Source organism: Agelaius tricolor, unplaced genomic scaffold (assembly GCF_023055355.1).
Source record: "Agelaius tricolor isolate 1412-34295 unplaced genomic scaffold, bAgeTri1.0.p SCAF_5, whole genome shotgun sequence".
NCBI lineage: Eukaryota > Metazoa > Chordata > Aves > Passeriformes > Icteridae > Agelaius > Agelaius tricolor.
The window spans coordinates 1375940-1394570 of record NW_027269265.1 but is presented as its reverse complement, the minus strand read 5'-3'; the positions used below and the strand labels follow the sequence as shown (position 1 = coordinate 1394570).

General features: G+C 47.2%; 1 protein-coding gene across 2 annotated transcripts in view; it reads left to right on the top strand.

Moving 5' to 3' along the window:
- Positions 1-18631, top strand: part of MDGA2 (MAM domain containing glycosylphosphatidylinositol anchor 2) — a 216427-nt gene that overhangs the window by 157351 nt on the left and 40445 nt on the right. For both annotated transcript variants that reach the window (XM_071426035.1, XM_071426036.1), the window contains one exon: positions 11255-11524. In XM_071426035.1, coding sequence (XP_071282136.1) covers positions 11255-11524 — 270 coding nt within the window. The remainder of the gene's footprint in view (positions 1-11254; positions 11525-18631) is intronic.

Below are 18631 nucleotides of genomic sequence, written 5' to 3'. Positions count from 1 at the left end.
AGAAACTTCATGGAGCCTGGTAATTTCTGGAATGATCCATTGGATGTTGAGTTTGGTACCTTCAAGACATTGGGAGCCACAAAGGAGAAGCAGCAACAGCTCTACATCACCTCTGTGGAAATAATCTTGGAATATCCTGAGCTGGAAGGGTTCCCAAGGATCCTCCAGTGCAGCTCCTGGCCCTGCCCAGACACCCCAACAATCCCACCCTGACCCTCAGAGCTCCTGGAGCTCTGGCGGCCTTGGGAATGTGCCCATTCCCTGAGGATCCTGTTCCTGCTGGGTTTCGTTGTCCTTTGCAAGCTGAAATCCCTGACTTGGAACCTGGAAGACCAAATATGAACCTGGAGTGGCTGAGGTTGGAAAGGTCATCGAGCCCAGCACTGCCAAGGCTTCCACATCTCTGTTGGAATTGGAAAATCATGAAATCCCAGGATTGTTTGGGTCAGAAGGGACCTTAAAGCTCCTCCGGTTCCGTCCCTGCCGTGGGCACGGTTGGAGGCGACCTTCAGGGTTCTCCAAACTTCATGGATCCACTTCAAGGCCAGGCTGGATGAGGCTTGGAGCCACCAGGATCCCTTGCTCCAGGAATAAACCATGGATTGTAGTTGATTTCTGTCCCATGGGCTTGGGCTTTGGCTGGTGTGGAAAAGAATCCCAGAATCCCAGAATGGTTTTGGTGGGAAGGGACCTTGAACCCACCCAGTTCCAGCCCTGTCAGGGCTGAGACACCTTCCACTCAAATCCCAGAGGATCGAGAATGGTGGGAAAGCAAGGAAAACAGGGAATTCAGGGCGTTCCAGGATGTTTTTCATGGCAACCCCACTGACTGTGCAGAGCTCCCAGATATATCCAAGGTGAGCCCCGATGGAGTTTGGGGAGGAAATGAAAAGAGAGAAAAAGATATTCCTTCAATAACGTTGGAAATTCAATTTTGGAGATAAAAGAGGGCTTGATAAAATTGGTTGAGGGGGAAGATGAACTCCAACAGGAGAGGAAGCAGCTGGAAGAAGGAGAGGAACAATATCTGGATTTACAAGAAACAAAAAGGCAATTTTGTGTAAAAAATTGAGGGGAAAAAGCAGACTTTGAAGCAATAATAGAGAATTTTAGAGACTCCTGTGGGAGGAGGAAAACAAGGAAATGTTGGAGTTTATTCCATTCAGCATGAAATTGTTGGACACAGAAGACAAATCCACCTCCCCTAAGAGCAGTCCCATAAACAGAGGTGATAACCCCTTATTTAGGCATTTATTTATTTAGTTGTGAGGGGTTTTTATTCAGTTGGAGTAGAACCTGAATGCAAATCCAGGCTCAAAGATGATGAGCAAAGCCTGATTCCTTGGAATCTTCCAAATGGGATTCAACTACTCCCAGCATTCAGGACCAGGAAAATCCGAATGGACTCAGACTCTGTTTCTCTGAGGTTTTTTACATCAGATCCACTCAGGGCAGTTTCATTTCAGAGCAAGGCTCTGCTTTAATGCTGGGCATTAGGACACATCTGAAATGGGGAATATAATGGGGTGGTTTTATCTCAGGAGTTGTAATTCCTTCTTTCCCTGTGGCTACACACAGGAGTGAACTTTGGGGCACTTTGGGGTTGCTTGGAGGGGCCTTGGAATCCTCTCCAGTGACTGCCATGGCAGGGACACCTCCCACTGTCCCAGGGTGTCCCAGTGTCCAGCCTGGCCTTGGGCACTGCCAGGGATCCAGGGGCAGCCACAGCTGCTCTGGCAATTCCAGCCCAGCCAGGAATTCCCAATTCCCAATCTCCCACCCATCCCTGCCCTCTGGCACTGGCAGCCATTCCCTGGCTCCTGTCCCTCCATCCCTTGTCCCCAGTCCCTCTCCAGCTCTCCTGGAGCCCCTTCAGGCCCTGCCAGGGGCTCTGAGCTCTCCCTGGAGCCTTCTCCTCTCCAGGGGAGCATTCCCAGCTCTCCCAGGACATCCATAGGAAAGGTTTTTTCCCATCGCTGTTCCAGTGTCATTTGGTGCCCCCACCATTGCTCAGTTTCAATGTTCCTTCCTTTAAAATCCCTTGATTTAAATTCCTTTGATCCCTTTTGAATGCTGGCAGTGAGGAAGGGAAGGAAGCAGGGTTTCTATTCCCAACCTGCTCATTCTGCCTCAGCTGGGGGCTCCTTGTCCTGCTTGTCCTTCTCAGGAGACACCAGGAATGATCAGGGAGAAACTCCAGGCTGAGAGTTTGCTCCAATAAATTCCCCTTTTGCCCCTGTCCTGCTGCTCCGAGCTGTTCTCTTCTGGCCCTATTTTTTTTTTTTTCTATTTTCTTTAAACCTTCCCAAAGCTTTTTTAGTTTGGAACCTGAGGACAATTTGCCCTCTGGCTCTGAGCTGAGTCCTTCTCATTTTCCACGGATCCCAGGCTGAGCCATCCCCGGGGTTTCAACCCCTGACCCCAAATTTTCAAGCCCTGACCTTGGCTGCTTAAAAATAGGGGCAGTTCAATGAATTCCAGTTTCTGAGGTTTGTTCTAAGTCCCAGGTTCTAAAGGAGATGAAAGCCTCACCCTGCCCAAAGGTAAATGCATAATTTAACCTAAAGCCATGATTTCTGCACATAAAACAGGCCCCAAATCTCCCAAGGACAGAGAAATAAAGAAATTGGGGGGGGGTTATTGGTAATTCTCTGCTCTGATCAACAAAAGCAAACCCCCTTTGGGTCTAAAGTGACCTTGTCCACAGGAGAAATAAAATACAGAGGTGAGAACTGATCTCTGTTTCAAGGCAAATAAAATTTGTTGCAAACACTGTCCAGAAGAGCAGTAAAAATGGGATTTTGGTGCTGTTTGAAGTCCATACATTTGTTTTATGTGCACATTTCTGTGTTTTCTGCTCTCCTCACAACACCTCTTTGCCTCCCCTGTCCAAGTAAAAAACACTTTTTATTTCAAGCCATCATGCTGAGATCTCCCCCAGGTGTTTCCAGTTTCTCTGCTCCTCTCCCTGCCTGGTTTTTCCGTGTTTATCTCTGGTTTATTTGGCACTTGAGGCTGGAATCTTTTTTTCCATCACTTTTTGGGAGCGTGGGCGTGGTTGGGATGTGGTGACCCCAGCTCTGGGGTGAAGGTTGTCGCCAGCTGGGGTCTCTGCACAGATCACAAACAGGGTGGGAGTGCTGGGAACGTGCCTGGAGCTGTTTGATTTTCCAGCAGCAGCCTCATTCCATGGCTATGACAATGGGAAGATGCCAGCAGCTCACAGCCCAGCAGCAGACCAAGAACTCAATGTCACAACTCACTTGATGAGTTTTGTGACCAATCCCACAAAGCAAAAGCACATTGACAGTAGCTCCATCCAACCACTGTAAGCACAGGTACCTTTGGTTAAACAATGCCTGCTTATTTCAAATCCAATACCTGCTTGTGAGCCTTCAAACACAATGCACAGAGCTCCATTATGAAGCTTAGAACTCCCAAATATCTCACTGGATAAACTTTTCTGCAACATAGGGAGTTATTCCAGACAAGCATTAATACACAGACCATTGTTCTATTTGTCCTTGCTTTTCTACTTTTTAAATAATTTTTCTGCTGACCAATCTCATGGCTGCTGCTCAGCTCCAATCACAGTTCTGCTGCCTCTTGCAGCTTTCCCAAACCCTCTGATTTTGTGGATTCCCTCAATTCCCCCTCTCTGTTCACCTAAAAAGAAACCTTCACAATTGTGTCATTTATTACTTGCGTTTCGTAGCCGTGCTGTAACAATTCTGCTTATTGCCTGCTTGGGGCGTGTTCTTGCTTGCACCAAGCACTGCTGTATCACAACACAGCAATTCAATGCTGGGACAGTCCAGCCAGTTCAAAGGGCATCCATTGTGCCTGACAAGAGCCACAGGTCATTGTTCAAAAAGGTCTTGTCAGTTCCAAGGCCTGAATTCAAACCCTTCCTCCATGTCTATACCTTCATCCACCGTCTCCGCGAGATTTCCAGAGCTCTCTGTGAATCCAGCGGTCACCTGGGCTGGCCGAGCTCTGCTGGAGGTGGGCGGCACTGGTGGCATCTCCAGGAGGGTGCAGCCAGGTGGGATCAGGCTCCTGTCCCAGGAAAACAGGGGCAGGATGAGTGGGAACAGCCTCAGGTTGCACCAGGAGAAGTTCAGGTTGGACACTGGGGAGAATTTCTCCGTGGAAAAGTTGTTCAGCCATGGGAAGTGGTGGAATCCCCATCCCTGGGGGGATTTAAATCCACGTGGAGGTGGCGCTTGGGGACATGGGGCAGTGGTGGCCGTGGCAGTGCTGGGATGGTTGGGCTTGATGATCTCTGAGGGTTTTTCCAGCCTAAACTACTCTGGGATTCTCTCTGGAATCATGAGGCTGCTCCAGGGGCTGCAGCTCCCTTGTTTTTACTGTGGAAAAGTAAAAAAAAACTCGAAGCAGGGAGCTCTGGGAGAGGTTTCAGGAGTGGGCAGAGTTTAAAATGCCCCATAAATCATTAAAGGGGTTGTGTGCAGATCTGAGCCGGTGTCACCACCTGGATCAGTGTCACCTGAAGGGAACCAGGAGCACAATCCAGCACTTCCCTTGGACTGATAGGAGCCTTATCTCAGATTTCCCCAGTGCTTTTCTCAACTTTCTTCCCTGATTTGTTCTCCCTCTCTGGGTATTTGAGTGTCCTTGGAGGATCCTGGGAGGGTGGGGAGGGGCTGGGCTGGAATTGCCAGAGCAGCTGTGGCTGCCCCTGGATCCCTGGCAGTGCCCAAGGCCAGGCTGGACACTGGGGCACCCTGGGACAGTGGGAGGTGTCCCTGCCATGGCAGGGGTGGGATGGGATGATCCCTAATATCCCTTCCATCCCAACCCAGTCTCCATCCTCTTCCCTGCCCTGTTCATGTCCAGTGGAGTTCAGCCCCACAGATAATGGAATGTTTGCTGTAGGAATGAGTAAAAAAACTTATTTTCCTGCTAAATATTCCAAAGGAATATTGGTGTGAGTCACTCCAGGAATGAGCCAGGATGTTGCACCCCTGGCTGGATCCCTAAGGGAGGAGAGTTGGCTCAAATCCCAAATGGAATCCACGAATGGATTGGGTTGGAAAGGACCTTCAGTCCCATCCCATCCCACCCCTGCCATGGCAGGGACACCTCCCACTGTCCCAGGGTGCCCCAGTGTCCAGCCTGGCCTGGGGCACTGCCAGGGATCCAGGGGCAGCCACAGCTGCTCTGGCAATCCCAGCCCAGCCAGGAATTCCCAATTCCCAATCTCCCACCCATCCCTGCCCTCTGGCACTGGGAGCCATTCCCTGGCTCCTGTCCCTCCATGCCTTGTCCCCAGTCCCTCTCCAGCTCTCCTAGAGCCCCTTCAGGCCCTGGAAGGATTTCCTGGGAATCTTTCCTTCTCCAGGTGAGCACCCCCAGCATTCCTAACCTGGCTCCATGATTTTTTTAGCTGGAAAATGCTTTAAAATGAGTGCAGAGAGTTTTTTTTCCCCAGATCACCAGTGGGTCCCTGCTCCTCCAGAGACATTCCTTAATCCTGGATATGGAAGAGACAAATTTAGGATCCAGGACCTGCCCATAGAGAAGGACCCTGAACCCACGGCTCCCTCTTCAGCTCTTTAGGATTAAAATGTTGCTCACTGCTGTTCATTGATTTATATTCTAGCCAGGACAATTTAAATTTCATAAAATCCAAGGAACAGCAGCAGCAGAGCCCATAAAGGACTCTCTGAAGAGCAGACACTTTTAAAAAGCCATGGATTATTCCCATTTCATGGTCTTTTAAGGAAGCTCCTCATGATTCACCCATCCCCTTCTGGCCCCAGCTGGACAAATCAAGCAAATCAAGATTTGCAGATATGGAGGGACACGAATGGTGCAGCTTGGCCCCAAAGTTTTTATTTTGTCCGTTTGTTTTTACTCATCTGAATATTTATCACCTGCAAACGTTGCACGTGCTCCAGCACAAATATTGAAGCTCAGGAACCTGGGAGTTGCTGGGTGAAGCTGGATCTGGATTTCCAGAGAATTTAATGCCCTGTCAAGGAGCCAAACCAGGACAGAGGCACCAGCCTGGAAAATCCCAGCAAATTCCGCAGACAGGGGAGACAACTTGAAGCACAAAATCCAAGTGAGCAAATTCCTGAGAGTGGGGACTGGGATTTTCCATTGTAAATCCTTCTGCAAAGCAGGCACAGACACAGAATGCAGAAGAAAATGAAATTAATAATAATTTTACACTGAAACTTACCATCAAAATCCCCCTAACTTCAAATTAGGACCTTGCCAGTGATAAGATGAAAAAAATTAGGAGTCCATGACAAGAATCTTTGGAGTTCTGACAAGGGATGGAGGGACAGGAGCCAGGGAATGGCTGCCAGTGCCAGAGGGCAGGGATGGGTGGGAGATTGGGAATTGGGAATTCCTGGCTGGGCTGGAATTGCCAGAGCAGCTGTGGCTGCCCCTGGATCCCTGGCAGTGCCCAAGGCCAGGCTGGACACTGGGGCACCCTGGGACAGTGGGAGGTGTCCCTGCCATGGAAAAGGGGTGGGATTGAAGGTCCCTTCCTTCCCACAACATTCCTGGATTTAATAAAACAGGGATATTCCTCACCGTACCATGGATATATCTGTGCAAGGCAGGGTTTGGAATGCACAATTCCAGGGTGGATTTGCACACCTGTTTTAATTTACTCCCAGATGTTCAAATGGCTTTTTTCTATTTCTGGCCATGGTGGTTTCATTTCAGTGGAATAAATCCATTATCCGAGGTGTGATATCCCTATTCCAAGCTTCAGATGGAAAATCACCGTTGCCATTTCACAGGGAGCACAATCCCCGTGCACTGGAGCTTCCCAAAGCTCCTAAATCCCATCTTGTCTGGGCTTCTCCGTATCTGCATTCAGGCACCTCCAGACCCACCTCAGGAGCTAAAAAACCTGGAAATGAGGCTGCAGTGGAGAGTCTGGGAATAGATGGATTCAGAAATGCTGGATAACATTCTTGTGGTGTGAACCCAACAGCGGCCACAAACCCAATGGAAAGAGAGCAGAGGCACGCGCCACTTTTTATTGTTGTTTATTTATTATTCCCCTTGTTGGAGCTGAGAGAGAAAAACTCGTTATTTGTTTAGCTAAAAATGCAAATTGGAGGGGCCAAACCAGTGGGTGAAGCCTCTGCTCGGGGCATCAGGGTGAAAATAAATTCCATGAATTTTCTCCTTAACAAATCCCACTATAAAATCAGGATTTGACCCTCACCACGAGGAGCAGCTGTGTGATTCAAACCAAACAAGCACCTCGCTGTCATTTCTCAGGATAGCTCCAGAACTTTCCTTTTTCTGTTTCCTAATCCTTAAAACATGAATGTGCTTAGGCTAAAAAACTTCATTAAACATTAATAGAGAGCCTGATTTAACTCCAGCCCCGTTTGCTTCCCAAAGATAATTGTGGGAGAGAATGAACCGTGCTCCCTTGGCAGCTTTGCTGGAGATTTTTCCAAAACTAATAGTGGAATTATGAAAGGAATAAGGAGGGAAAAAGTAAATTAAATCAAATTGCCAAAGCCTTGGGGAAGAGCTGATGCAAATGAGTTCAACGCAGAGGAGTCACAAACAACTCCAGCTTTTCTCCTGCGCATCTGGGAAGTCACAATCCTATAAAAACAATGGAAAAAAATGACAGGAAAAACGAGCTGTTAACTCTGGTAGGGGCTTTTATCAGCCCTTCCCTTTCCCATTAAAGTTATTACCTGCAAAAGTGGGATTCAGGAATGAGCAGCCCGAGTTAATTTTCTCTTCCTGTCACTGGGGTTCATCAGCCCCTGGATAAATGGGAATTGTGGAGTTTAAAGACTTTTTTGACCTTAAAGGCAGGGGAAAGTTTCATTTAAAAGCTGTTTATAAGGCTAAAGTAGCTTGATAAGTAAATAAAGCAGGGGGAGAAGAGAGAAGGGCCTGAATACAAATTCCCGTTAAAATTGTTAAACCGAGGCGCCACGGGGAGGGGAAATCATTCCCTGGGTTTGGAGCATTCAATGGAAGCAGCAAGGAAAACAAAGGAGGGAACGTTATTCCAAACCAGAGATGAGTTTGGGATGTCCAAACATTCCAAGGATTTATGAGCAAGGGGAGAAAATGATAGAAAAATCATCCATTAAAGGGTTCTCAAACACAGAGATTCAGGAATATTTCTGTGCTTTCCCTGAGGGATTTAGGATCAGGAGGTTGGATCAGGAGGGTCCAAATCATTCCCTGAAATCATTCCCTGGATTCTGAGCATTCAGTTGAAGCAGCAAGGAAAACAAAGGAGGGAACGTTATTCCAAACCAGAGATGAGTTTTGGATGGTCAAACATTCCAAGGATTTATGAGCAAGGGGAGAAAATGATGGGAAAATCATCCATTAAAGGGTTTTTAGCACCTCAAACACAGAGATTCAGGAATATTCCTATCCCAAAATTCCTGTGCTCATCCTCAGGGATTTAGGATCAGGAGGGTCCTCGGGTGATGCTGCTTGAGCCTCTTTTCTGTTTTTATTTTAGAGATTCTTCTGTGCCTGGCTCCAAGTTTAAGGAGAATTTTCCCAGGATTTTTATGTGTGTTTTGGTGTGGCTGGAAGGGCTGGAGAGGGGATGGACATGGAATTGTCCTGGCTGGAATGGGGAAAAAAATAGAGAATTTCCAATTAAAAACCAAATATTTATTTCAGATAAAATTGGCTGTGTTATAAAGATCAAATTATGCCAGGAACAGCAGCGGGTGCCTTGTTGTGATCATGATCCATAAAAATATGGAGAGTTCATGGAATCTTGGAATGTTTTAGATTGGAAAAGTCCTCTGAAATCAAATCCAAACATTCCCAGAACTTCCAAGGCCACCACTGGTCATGTCCCCAAGTGCCACCTCCACAGGGCTTTAAATCCCTGCCAGGATGGGGACTCCACTGCCCTTTTCCAATATTTTCCAGCTTTTCCATGTAGAACTTTCCCCTTGGGCAACTTACATCTCAAGGTGGAAAATAGTGAATATTGGTAAATTTGATTAACAATTCTTTTGATATCCATTATATAGGAGGATCTGGGTGTTCTTTGGGAAGTACAAATAATTTAAGACAGGGTGGTGAGAGGAAAACAGGAGATTTAGGAGAGGCAACTCCCAGCTCTCCCCGAGAAGGCAGCAGGGATCTGGAATTCTTTCCCAAGGATTCTTTCCCAAGGATAATTCCTGTCTTTAAGCAACAGTACCCTGCAAAGCTGCTGCCTTGGGAAACTTGGGGAAGCAGGAACATTTTAATGTTGTATGTAAAACACCTTGTAAGGATACAAAACCTCCCTGTGCCACCCTGGGATGGGAGGATTTCAGGAATTCCTCCTTCTCAGGGGTTAAAAAACGAGCTGAGTTCTTTAGAGAGCCAGAATTCCCTGGTTTGCATCCCATTGGGAACACATTTTCCATGGGTGCTCCTGGCTCTGAAGAGCTGTGCTGACATGAGCTGAGCATGAACCACTGCTAGGCCAGATTATCCTTATTTTCCTGCCATGGTGAAGTTTTCCAAAGGAAATGGCAGCAGGAAGTTGGGTCTGTGCACGCACTGGACGTTCGTTATATTTTATTTATTTGGTGTTTTGCTGGAATCAAAATTCTGGGGGGAGTTTGAAGCTGTGAATGTGAATTATTTGAAGTCAGTTTTATTGGAGTTAGGGCAGAACAGACTGTTCTGGGTGTGGGGAACTGAGACAGTAAAACCTCCACCAGAAGGGAGAAAAAAGATCCAGAGGTGATGGTTTTTGGTGAAGCCAGATTTTTGGAGAAGCTCCTGAGGCGGGGAGTTAATGGAATCGTGGAATATCCCAAGCTGGAAGGAGCCCAGCTCCCAGCCCTGCACAGACACCCCAACAATCCCAAGCTGTGCATCCCTGGTGTCCAAACATTCCCAGAGCTCTGGCAGCCTCAGGAATGTGCCCACATGTGAGGTCCCCATTGAGCACAGATTTATGATTCCCCAGATTTTTTTTTTTAATTATTCCCGATTTATTGTTGTGAGTACAGAGTCTCCAGCTCAGCTCTGTGCCCGGGATGTTGCTGCCTCGTGCACTTTATCCAGAGAAAGTCCCAGAATTCCAGGCTGGTTTGGGACGGAAGAGACCTCCCAGGCCACCTCATTCCACCCCTGCTGTGGGCTGGGGCCCTTTCCATGGGTTGCTCCAAGCACTGTCCCAGTTCAGACAAGATTATTGGCTTTATTCAGTGTCGTTCCAAGGGATCTCCTAACAAGAACCTGGGTTAGTCTTGTCCCCTAAGCCAGGCCCTAAACACCAGCCTGGGTTGGTCAACTCTCCTGGGATGGATCCTAAACCAGAACCTGGTTTTAACATGATTAGTTTTTAGGATGTGCAAAGAAGAACCCAGCCGGCCTCCTGCAACAGGAGTGGACCAGGTTAGTCCTGTCTCCTGGGACTGCTCCTAAATTAGAGCCTGGGTCAGCCTTGAATCCTAGGATGGGCCCTAAAGAAGAACCTGGGTTGGTCCTGTCTTTAGGACCAGTCCTAAAGAAGAACCTGGGCTAGTCTTGTCTCTTAGGACAGGTCTCAAACAAGAACCTGGGTTAGTCTTGATTCCTAGGACGGGTCCTAAACAAGAACCTGGGTTAGTTTGGATGCCTAGGATGGTTCCTAACCTGGGTTAATCCTGTCTCTAGGAGAGATCCTAAACAAGAACCTGGATCAATCCTGTCTCTAGGGCAGGCCCCAAACAAGAACCTTGGTTAATCCTGCCTCTAGGATAGGTCCCACACACGAACCTCAGTTAATCCTGTCCCTAGGCCTGGCTTCCCCCCTCTATCACCCTGCTGCCCTGGCTGTGTCTCCACAGACCTAAGAGAGGTCCTAAACATGAACCTGGATCAATCCTGTCTCTAGGACAGGTCCCACACAGGAACCTTGGTTAATCCTGTCTCTAGGAGAGGTCCTAAACAAGAACCTGGATCAAACCTCTCTCTAGGAGAGGTCCTGAACAAGAACCTGGATTACTCCTGTCTCTAGGAGAGGTCCTGAACAAGAACCTTGGTTAATCCTGTCTCTAGGGCAGGTCCCACACAAGAACCTTGGTTAATCCTGTCTCTAGGGCAGGTCCCACGCCCGAATCTCGGTTAATCCTGTCTCTAGGGCAGGTCCCGCACAAGAACCTGGATCAATCCTGTCCATACGGCAGCTCCTAAATACGAACTTTGGTTAATCCTGTCCCTAGGCCTGGCTCCCCGCTCCAACCCCGCTCTAACCCCGTCCGTGTCTCCGCAGACCCCCCGGCGGTGGAGCCGGCGTTCCTGGAGCTGCGGCAGGGCCAGGGCCGCGCGGTCACCATGAGCTGCCGCGTGCTGCGCGCGTACCCCACGCGGGTGCTGAGCTACGAGTGGCGCCTGGGCGGGCGCCTGCTGCGCTCGGGCCACTTCGACCTGCAGGACTCCACGGAGTTCACCGTCAGCAGCCTCTCCCGCGACTCCTACGGCCTCTACAACTGCAACATCATCAACGAGGCGGGCGCCGGCCGCTGCAGCTTCCTCGTCACAGGTAGGATAGGAGGGGTGGGGCCGGGAGTTAATCAGGTTTTTAATTTGGTTTTTTTTAAATGGTTTTTGAGGGTGTTTTAGTCAGTTGGTTTGGGTGTTGCCAGGGGGTTGAAGGATTTCTTCAAAATTGTGTTAGTAGAGTGTTTGGGTTTTGTTGCGTGAGACTGGGTAGAGCTCAAGCAACAAAAGGGAGATTCCGAAATTTTGAGTTTGGAATTTGTCACTATAGGAATCTGGAATCTGTCACCTATAGGAATCTGGAATCCGTTACTATAAGAATTTTCCATTTGGAATCTGTCATTATAGCAATCTGGAATCTGTAACTATAGGAATTTTGAGTTTGGAATCTGAAGGTTTTCTACAAAACTGTGTTCACGGAGTGTTTGGGTTTTGTTGGGTGAGGTTTGGTGGAGCTCAAAAAACAAAAGGGGGATTCCTAAATTTTGAGTTAGGAATCTGAAATCTGTCACTTATAGGAATTCTGAGTTTGGGATTTGTCACTATAGGAATCTGATAGGAATCTGGAATCTGTCACCATAGGAATTTTGAGTTTGGAATCTGAAGGTTTTCTTCAAAACCGTGTTCACGGAGTGTTTGGGTTTTGTTGGGTGAGGCTGGGTAGAGCTCAAGCAACAAAAGGGAGATTCTGAGATGCTGAGTTTGGAATCTGCCACTACAGGAATCTGGAATCTGTCACTTATAAAAATTCTGAGTTTGGAATCTGTCACTACAGGAATCTGGAATCTGTTACTCTAGGAATTTTGAGTTTGGAATCTGAAGGTTTTCTTCAAAACTGTGTTCATGGAGTGTTTGGGTTTTATTGGGTGAGGCTGGGTAGAGCTCAAGCAACAAAAGGGAGATTCCGAGATTTTGAGTTTGGAATCTGCCACTGTAGGAATCTGGAATCTGTCACCGTAGGAATCTGGAATCTGTCACTTATAGGAATTCTGAGTTTGGAATCTGTCACTATAGGAATATGGAATCTGTCACTATAGGAATATGGAATCTGTCACTATAGGAATTTTGAGTTTGGAATCTGTCACTATAGGAATCTGGCATCTGTCACTTATAGGAATTCTGAGTTTGGAATCTGTCACTATAGGAATCTGGAATCTGTTACAATAGGACACAAAATAACATGGCACACACACCCCACTCTTTTTCAAGGTAAAAAAAGGGAAGTTTATTTTCTGACTGCAACATTTACAGATTTCTAAAAGGGACAGTGGATTGGAGGGTGACAGTGCCACCTCTCCAATGACACTGGACAAACCAACAGTCCATTAAATATTTCTTCCTCTTTAAAGAATGCAAAACAATGAGTTCTTTACAGAAAGTGTGTGAGAAGGTTTGTTACAAGAATGTAAACATCAGAAGGCTTAGAAAATGCTAAAAAATCAGGGTGACAGGAATCTTGGGTTTGGGAGTAGCCAGGAGATAAATGGATGTGATGGGGATGACATCCCCTTGGCAGGAATTTCACAGCACAAATGTGGTGGGAACACGGCAAATCCCACAGTTCTGGATGGTTCTGCTCCTTCCAAATGGGATCCAACCTTTGGCTGACACCTTTCAGAGCCTGCTGGAGGGGTTTTCACAGCCACCAACTTCTCCAAATCTTGGGATTTTAATCCCAAAGGCAGCTCTGAAGGAAACCAGAAAAACTGTTTGGCCTCAAATGAGTGAATTTGGTTCAATCTATTCATCAGGATTTGGATCCCAGACTGTGGAAATTTATTCCAAGGCAATTATTTTGCCAAGATTGGGGCAGTTGGAGTAGTTTTAGCAAACCACAAAACTGAAAATTAGTTCTAAAATGATTTTATGATGTTTTCCATTTCCCACCCCTCCCTGTGCATATTTAGGGTTCATCCCATCCTGCTAATTTATGGTGGATTCAGGATGCTGGAAGTAACACTTTGACTTTTCTTAGTCTTTTAAAGTTAAAACTGACTTTATTTAGCAAATAAATTCTTTTCCACCGCTCTCAGAGCAATGGCTCTGTTGTGCTCCTGAATCTCAGCAGCACAGATGGAGTCAAGGCCCTGGGGAACTGAAAACGCTGAAAAAAATGATGAAATGGTTAAAAAGGGGGCTTGGATTTCAATGGGAGTGTGAATAGAGACAAGAAATTGGGCCCTTCTTAGGCATGATTGGAAAAAAAAAAGCCCAATAAATAACTGCAAGGCAGGAATGTGGCAGTTGTGTGGAGCTTTTGTTTTGGGGGGAATAATGGGTTGTTGTAACCCATTTTTAGCTGGTTTATTTCTGGTTTTTCATGCAGGAAAATAGAAATGTGCTGGACTGGGGCTGCAGAAGACCATTGGTATGCACAGAGAAAGCTTTTCAGTACAGCATTTCATGCAGCCTGGCTTTAAAGATTTATTCTGACCCCCAAGCCTGCAGAATCCTTTTTTTTTTCCTGTATATTTTGAGCCAGATTGGAGGAGATGAAAGCCAAATAAATCACACATGGAAAAGGGGTTAATTTATAGCATCTGGGCCAACATGAGGCAGATGTAACCTGCCAGTCTCTTCAAAATAAATAAGAAGTGACAAGGCAAATTGTGTTTGTGGGGAAGCAGAGCTGAGTTCATGCTCCTCACAGCTTCACCACCTCGAGATTTTATTCGGGGCCAGATCATATCCAGAGAGCAACAACAAGTCCATTCCAGGCTTCGGAAACCCCTGCCAGGGCTGGGAGCAAATAAATCAAACCAGATCCGTGAATGGCAGAGGCTGAGGAGCCTCCCTGAGGGAGGGTTGGGTGCTGGAGAAGGGAGAGCACAGGGAGCTTCTCCCTCCCTGGAGAGGCTGCTGAGGTGCCAGAGGTTCCTCCAGGACACACCTGAGCCCTGCTGGGTCACGGCCTGGCCCGCTGGGGACACCCCAGGGGCGGCTTTGTCACTGTGGTGCGGCGTCTCCAGGCAGGGGGGGCTGGTCTCTGGGTTTCGCAGATCCCAGTTTGCAAAGGAGCAAAGGAGGAGTGAAGAATTCTTCTTCTTCTTCTTCTTCTTCTTCTTCTTCTTCTTCTTCTTCTTCTTCTTCTTCTTCTTCTTCTTCTTCTTCTTCTTCTTCTTCTTCTTCTTCTTCTTCTTCTTCTTCTCCTCCTCCTCCTCCTCCTCCTCCTCCTCCTCCTCCTCCTCCTCCTCCTCCTCCTCCTCCTCCTCCTCCTCCTCCTCCTCCTCCTCCTCCTCCTCCTCCTCCTTCTCCTCCTCCTCCTCCTCCTTCTTCTTCTTCTTCTTCTCCTTCTTTTTCTTCTTCTTCTTCTCCTTCTTTTTCTTCTTCTTTTTCTTCTTTTTCTTCTTCTCCTTCTCCTTCTCCTTCTCCTTCTCCTTCTCCTTCTCCTTCTCCTTCTCCTTCTCCTTCCTCTTCTTGTTCTTGTTCTTCTTCTTGTTCTTGTTCTTGTTCTTGTTCTTCTTCTTCTTCTTCTTCTTCTTCTTCTTCTTCTTCTTCTTCCTCTTCTTTTTCTCCCCCTCCTCCTCCTTCTCCTTCTCCTCCTCCTCCCCCCTTCTATCTCCCTCCTCATCTTCCTCTTTTTCCTCTTCCTCCTCCTCCTCCTCTTCCTTCTTCTCTTTCCACTGCATCTTCCTCATTGTTATTTTTCTGAGTCATTAACAAGTGTCAGGACAAGAAGGAGCAGCCTCAGGCTGCCCCAGGGAAGGTTAAAGTTGGATGTGAGGGGGAAATTCCTCCTGGAAAGGGCTCTCACACACTGCCAGGGGCAGCAGCGGAGTCACAATCCCTGGAATTGTCCAAAACCCATGGATGTGGCTCTGGAGGCCATGGGATAGTGGTGGCTGTAGGGAAGGACTGACAGCCACACTTGATGATCCTAAAGGTCTTTTCCAACCTGAACAATTCCATGATTCTCTGCACCCCTAGGGAGCCATTTGGGATTAGGATTACCTAGAACTGAGTTTACCTGACAAGTCCTGGTTTAAAATTTCTCCTCAGTTTGGGAAGTTTGACCCCCTTGAGCTGGAATTTTCTCTGCTGGGGCTGAATTTGTCCCCAGAGTTGTGTTCAAAGAGGGATTTTTAGGCAATATTTTGTTCCCTCTCCATTAAATTCTTTAATCAGGGCTGGACACACATCCGTGGGGGATTCTTTCCTGAATTTCCACCAGGAATCTCTGCCCATAGCGGATGGGGCTGGCTTGGCAGGGCTGCAGATTTAATATTAAAATTCAAAATTTCAATTATTCATCACAGCCCTGGGTAGGGCTAAACAAAGCTCCAATGTCATTCCATGGACTTAATTCCTTTTATCAACCAACTCCTGATCCCACCAGCGAGGGAAGACATTTGGAATATTAATTCTGTGTTGTTCTGGCCTGTGGAATATTTTTGCCATGGGATATTGCGTTAATTAACGAGCTCATCTTTAATTATTTACTCTGTCTTACATCACCCAGTCAGCGCTTCCAGCCAAGTGCAACATCAGGCCAATCAAGGGCTAATTGGGGAGGGTTTAATTGTTAGCTCGTGATCAGAGCTTTCCCTTTCCTTGGAGCTCTTGGAAGCTCTTTGGAGCTGGTGATGCTGAAACCCGAAAATCCAAACATTCCTTCCCTGCCAACACCTCCAGAAGGGATTCTCCCCATCCATGGCGGGAATAATTCAGGTTGGAAAAGACCTTGGAGATGATCCAGTCCAGCCTTCCATCACTAATCCAGGGGACACTCAGGTACCTCACATCTCCTGCCTTCCCTTCTCCCGGAGAGCTGGGATTTGAGGAGATGGACACTGGCTCATCCCTTCTGATGATCCCAGAATCCACCTCTGGAAAGAGCTCTTTGGAAACTCATTTTTTCTCTAATGAAAAGTGTCTTTTGGACCTTTCCAGGAGGAAAACACATGGAAATATTTTATTTTTCCAGATTTTCCCTGATTTTTGGATATTTTAAGTGGCAAAATGGAGCACAACAAACCCTGGATTGGGTTTGCCCCCATCACGTTCCTTCTGGATGGGGCAAGGATGGACCTGTTCCATGAAAGATCTTGGAATTATGGAATGGCTTGGGTTGGGAAAGGCCATGGGAAGGGACATTTTAAACAAAATCTGGTTGCTCCAAGCCCCATCCAAGCTGGCCTTGGACAATTCCAGGGATGGAATATCCACCCCACCCCTTGACAAACCCTCTCCATGGATTTAAGTCAACATGAACTCAGAGGATTTAGGAATGTTTTGTCCCCTCTTTGGGAAACCATCCTTTGTTTTTCCAACATTTGGGAAGGATGAAGGCTCGGATGTGATCCTCCCATTTTTCCCAATTCCCTGGGAGATTCCCTTTTCAAGATCAGGCACCTCCCCAGGTGCTTCATTCAGGAATTTCTGCCTGAGTGTTTGTTCTGTGCCCCTGGTAGCACTGTGGTGCTCAGCTTGGAGCCGGAATCATTTCCAAATTCCCACTGGAACGGGAATCCCAGAGAAGCTGTGGCTGCCACTTGTGTGAGCTTTAAAATTGCAGCTGGAGCAGCAGCAAAAACCCTTTTCCATTCATCTGCCAGGAAAAGGGATTTTTTTATTTTAATTAAAAACCTTGGGGATTCCAACAGAACCTCTCCTAAAAATGTCCAAAAACTCCTGGAGGACAGGGAAGGCCCTGGAGCTCATTCCTGGAGGATTAAGGGAAGGTCATAAATGAAGATACATCTTTAAGGTACCTTCCAAGCCAAATAATTCCCTGATTTTCAGCTTCCATGGTTATGGGGAGGCAGGAGGTGACTGGGATGATCCAGCTGCAGGATTGGGATGAGGATCAGATCCAGGAGGAGACAGATGTTGCCTTTCCCAATTGCAAATAAAGAACAAAACATCTTCTCTTTCTTCCTGCAACCCTTCCATAAAATAGAGATCCTGGAATAAAGCAGAGCACGGAAGGGGCAGCGTTTTCCATAAATTCAGTGTCTCCCACTATTTCACACAGTTAAATGCAGGGGTTTATTCAGGATTTATGCTCTCCCAGCAATGAAAAGATGGAAAGGGCTGGAGCTGAGGTTGCCACGAGAGGAAGCATTTATAAATCTCTGTTTTTATTTCCTTTCCCTGAATGTGATAGAGTGGGAGCTGCTCTGCTCAGAGCTCACAGCCAGCTCCTGTCACCAGCAGTGCCACAAACATGGGACAGAGCTGCTGCAGTTCCCAAAACTCCAAGGAATTGGCGGAACTCGATGGGAAAATGAGGAGGAAAGAGATAAGGAAATGATTCCTTGAATGCTCCATGTCCACACAATTCCCACTCTTTGTTCCTGCGGGAAAGGGAGCCAACACCAATCCCACCCTCTGGGACCTGGGACATTTAGGGACACTGGGTTTGTGGCATTGCTGAGATCCCTGTGCTGCTCTGCTCTCATCCCAGTTGGAGTTTGCTGTGTCCAGTCCAGCAACAATTCCTTTAAGGGATTCTTTTCCTCAGGGATCAATGGCTGAGTGATCCCAATGGACCACAGGATGAGGAATCCTGGGTGGTCATTTTCTCTAAAAAGGGTCAGCTGAGCCTCCTTCCTTTTATTTTAAAAACTAAAAATCCCCCAGTCTTCAAAAATAAGGAATGTGGAGCCCAAGGAGGCAGATTTTTACAGATGCAGCTTTTCTGGGCTACAAATTGACAGCTGAGAAATGCGGGTGTCAGAAACAGCTGGTCCTGAGCCAGATTTATTGTCTGAGATCTGAGGATGGAAGGGATGGGAACACTTCAGGGAAAGTTGAAAAGTTGAGGAAGCCACGGAGCCAACAATGAAATCCTCTGGAAATGTGGAAAACAGCTCTGGGACTGAAGGCAGGGTGGGAAATGTGGAGGGATCCTTTTATCAGAGTGACATCAAACTCCAGCACCAAGATCTGCTAAAATCTGGAGAACTGGGAGAGAAACCACTCTGGCTCCTGGATTTCCATCCCAGGGGATGATAATGAATGATCCTGGGAGTTCTGCATTAGGATATTTCAGTCCATTTGGTAAATAAATGGGAATTTGGGGGATTGCAGAGCAGGGAGGGGGAAGTTGTTTCCTTTGCTTTGAACAACTTCAAACCCAGTGGCAGAGAGAGGGACTTTGGATAAAGGCCTGGAGTGCCAGGACAAGGGGAATGCCTCAATCCACTTC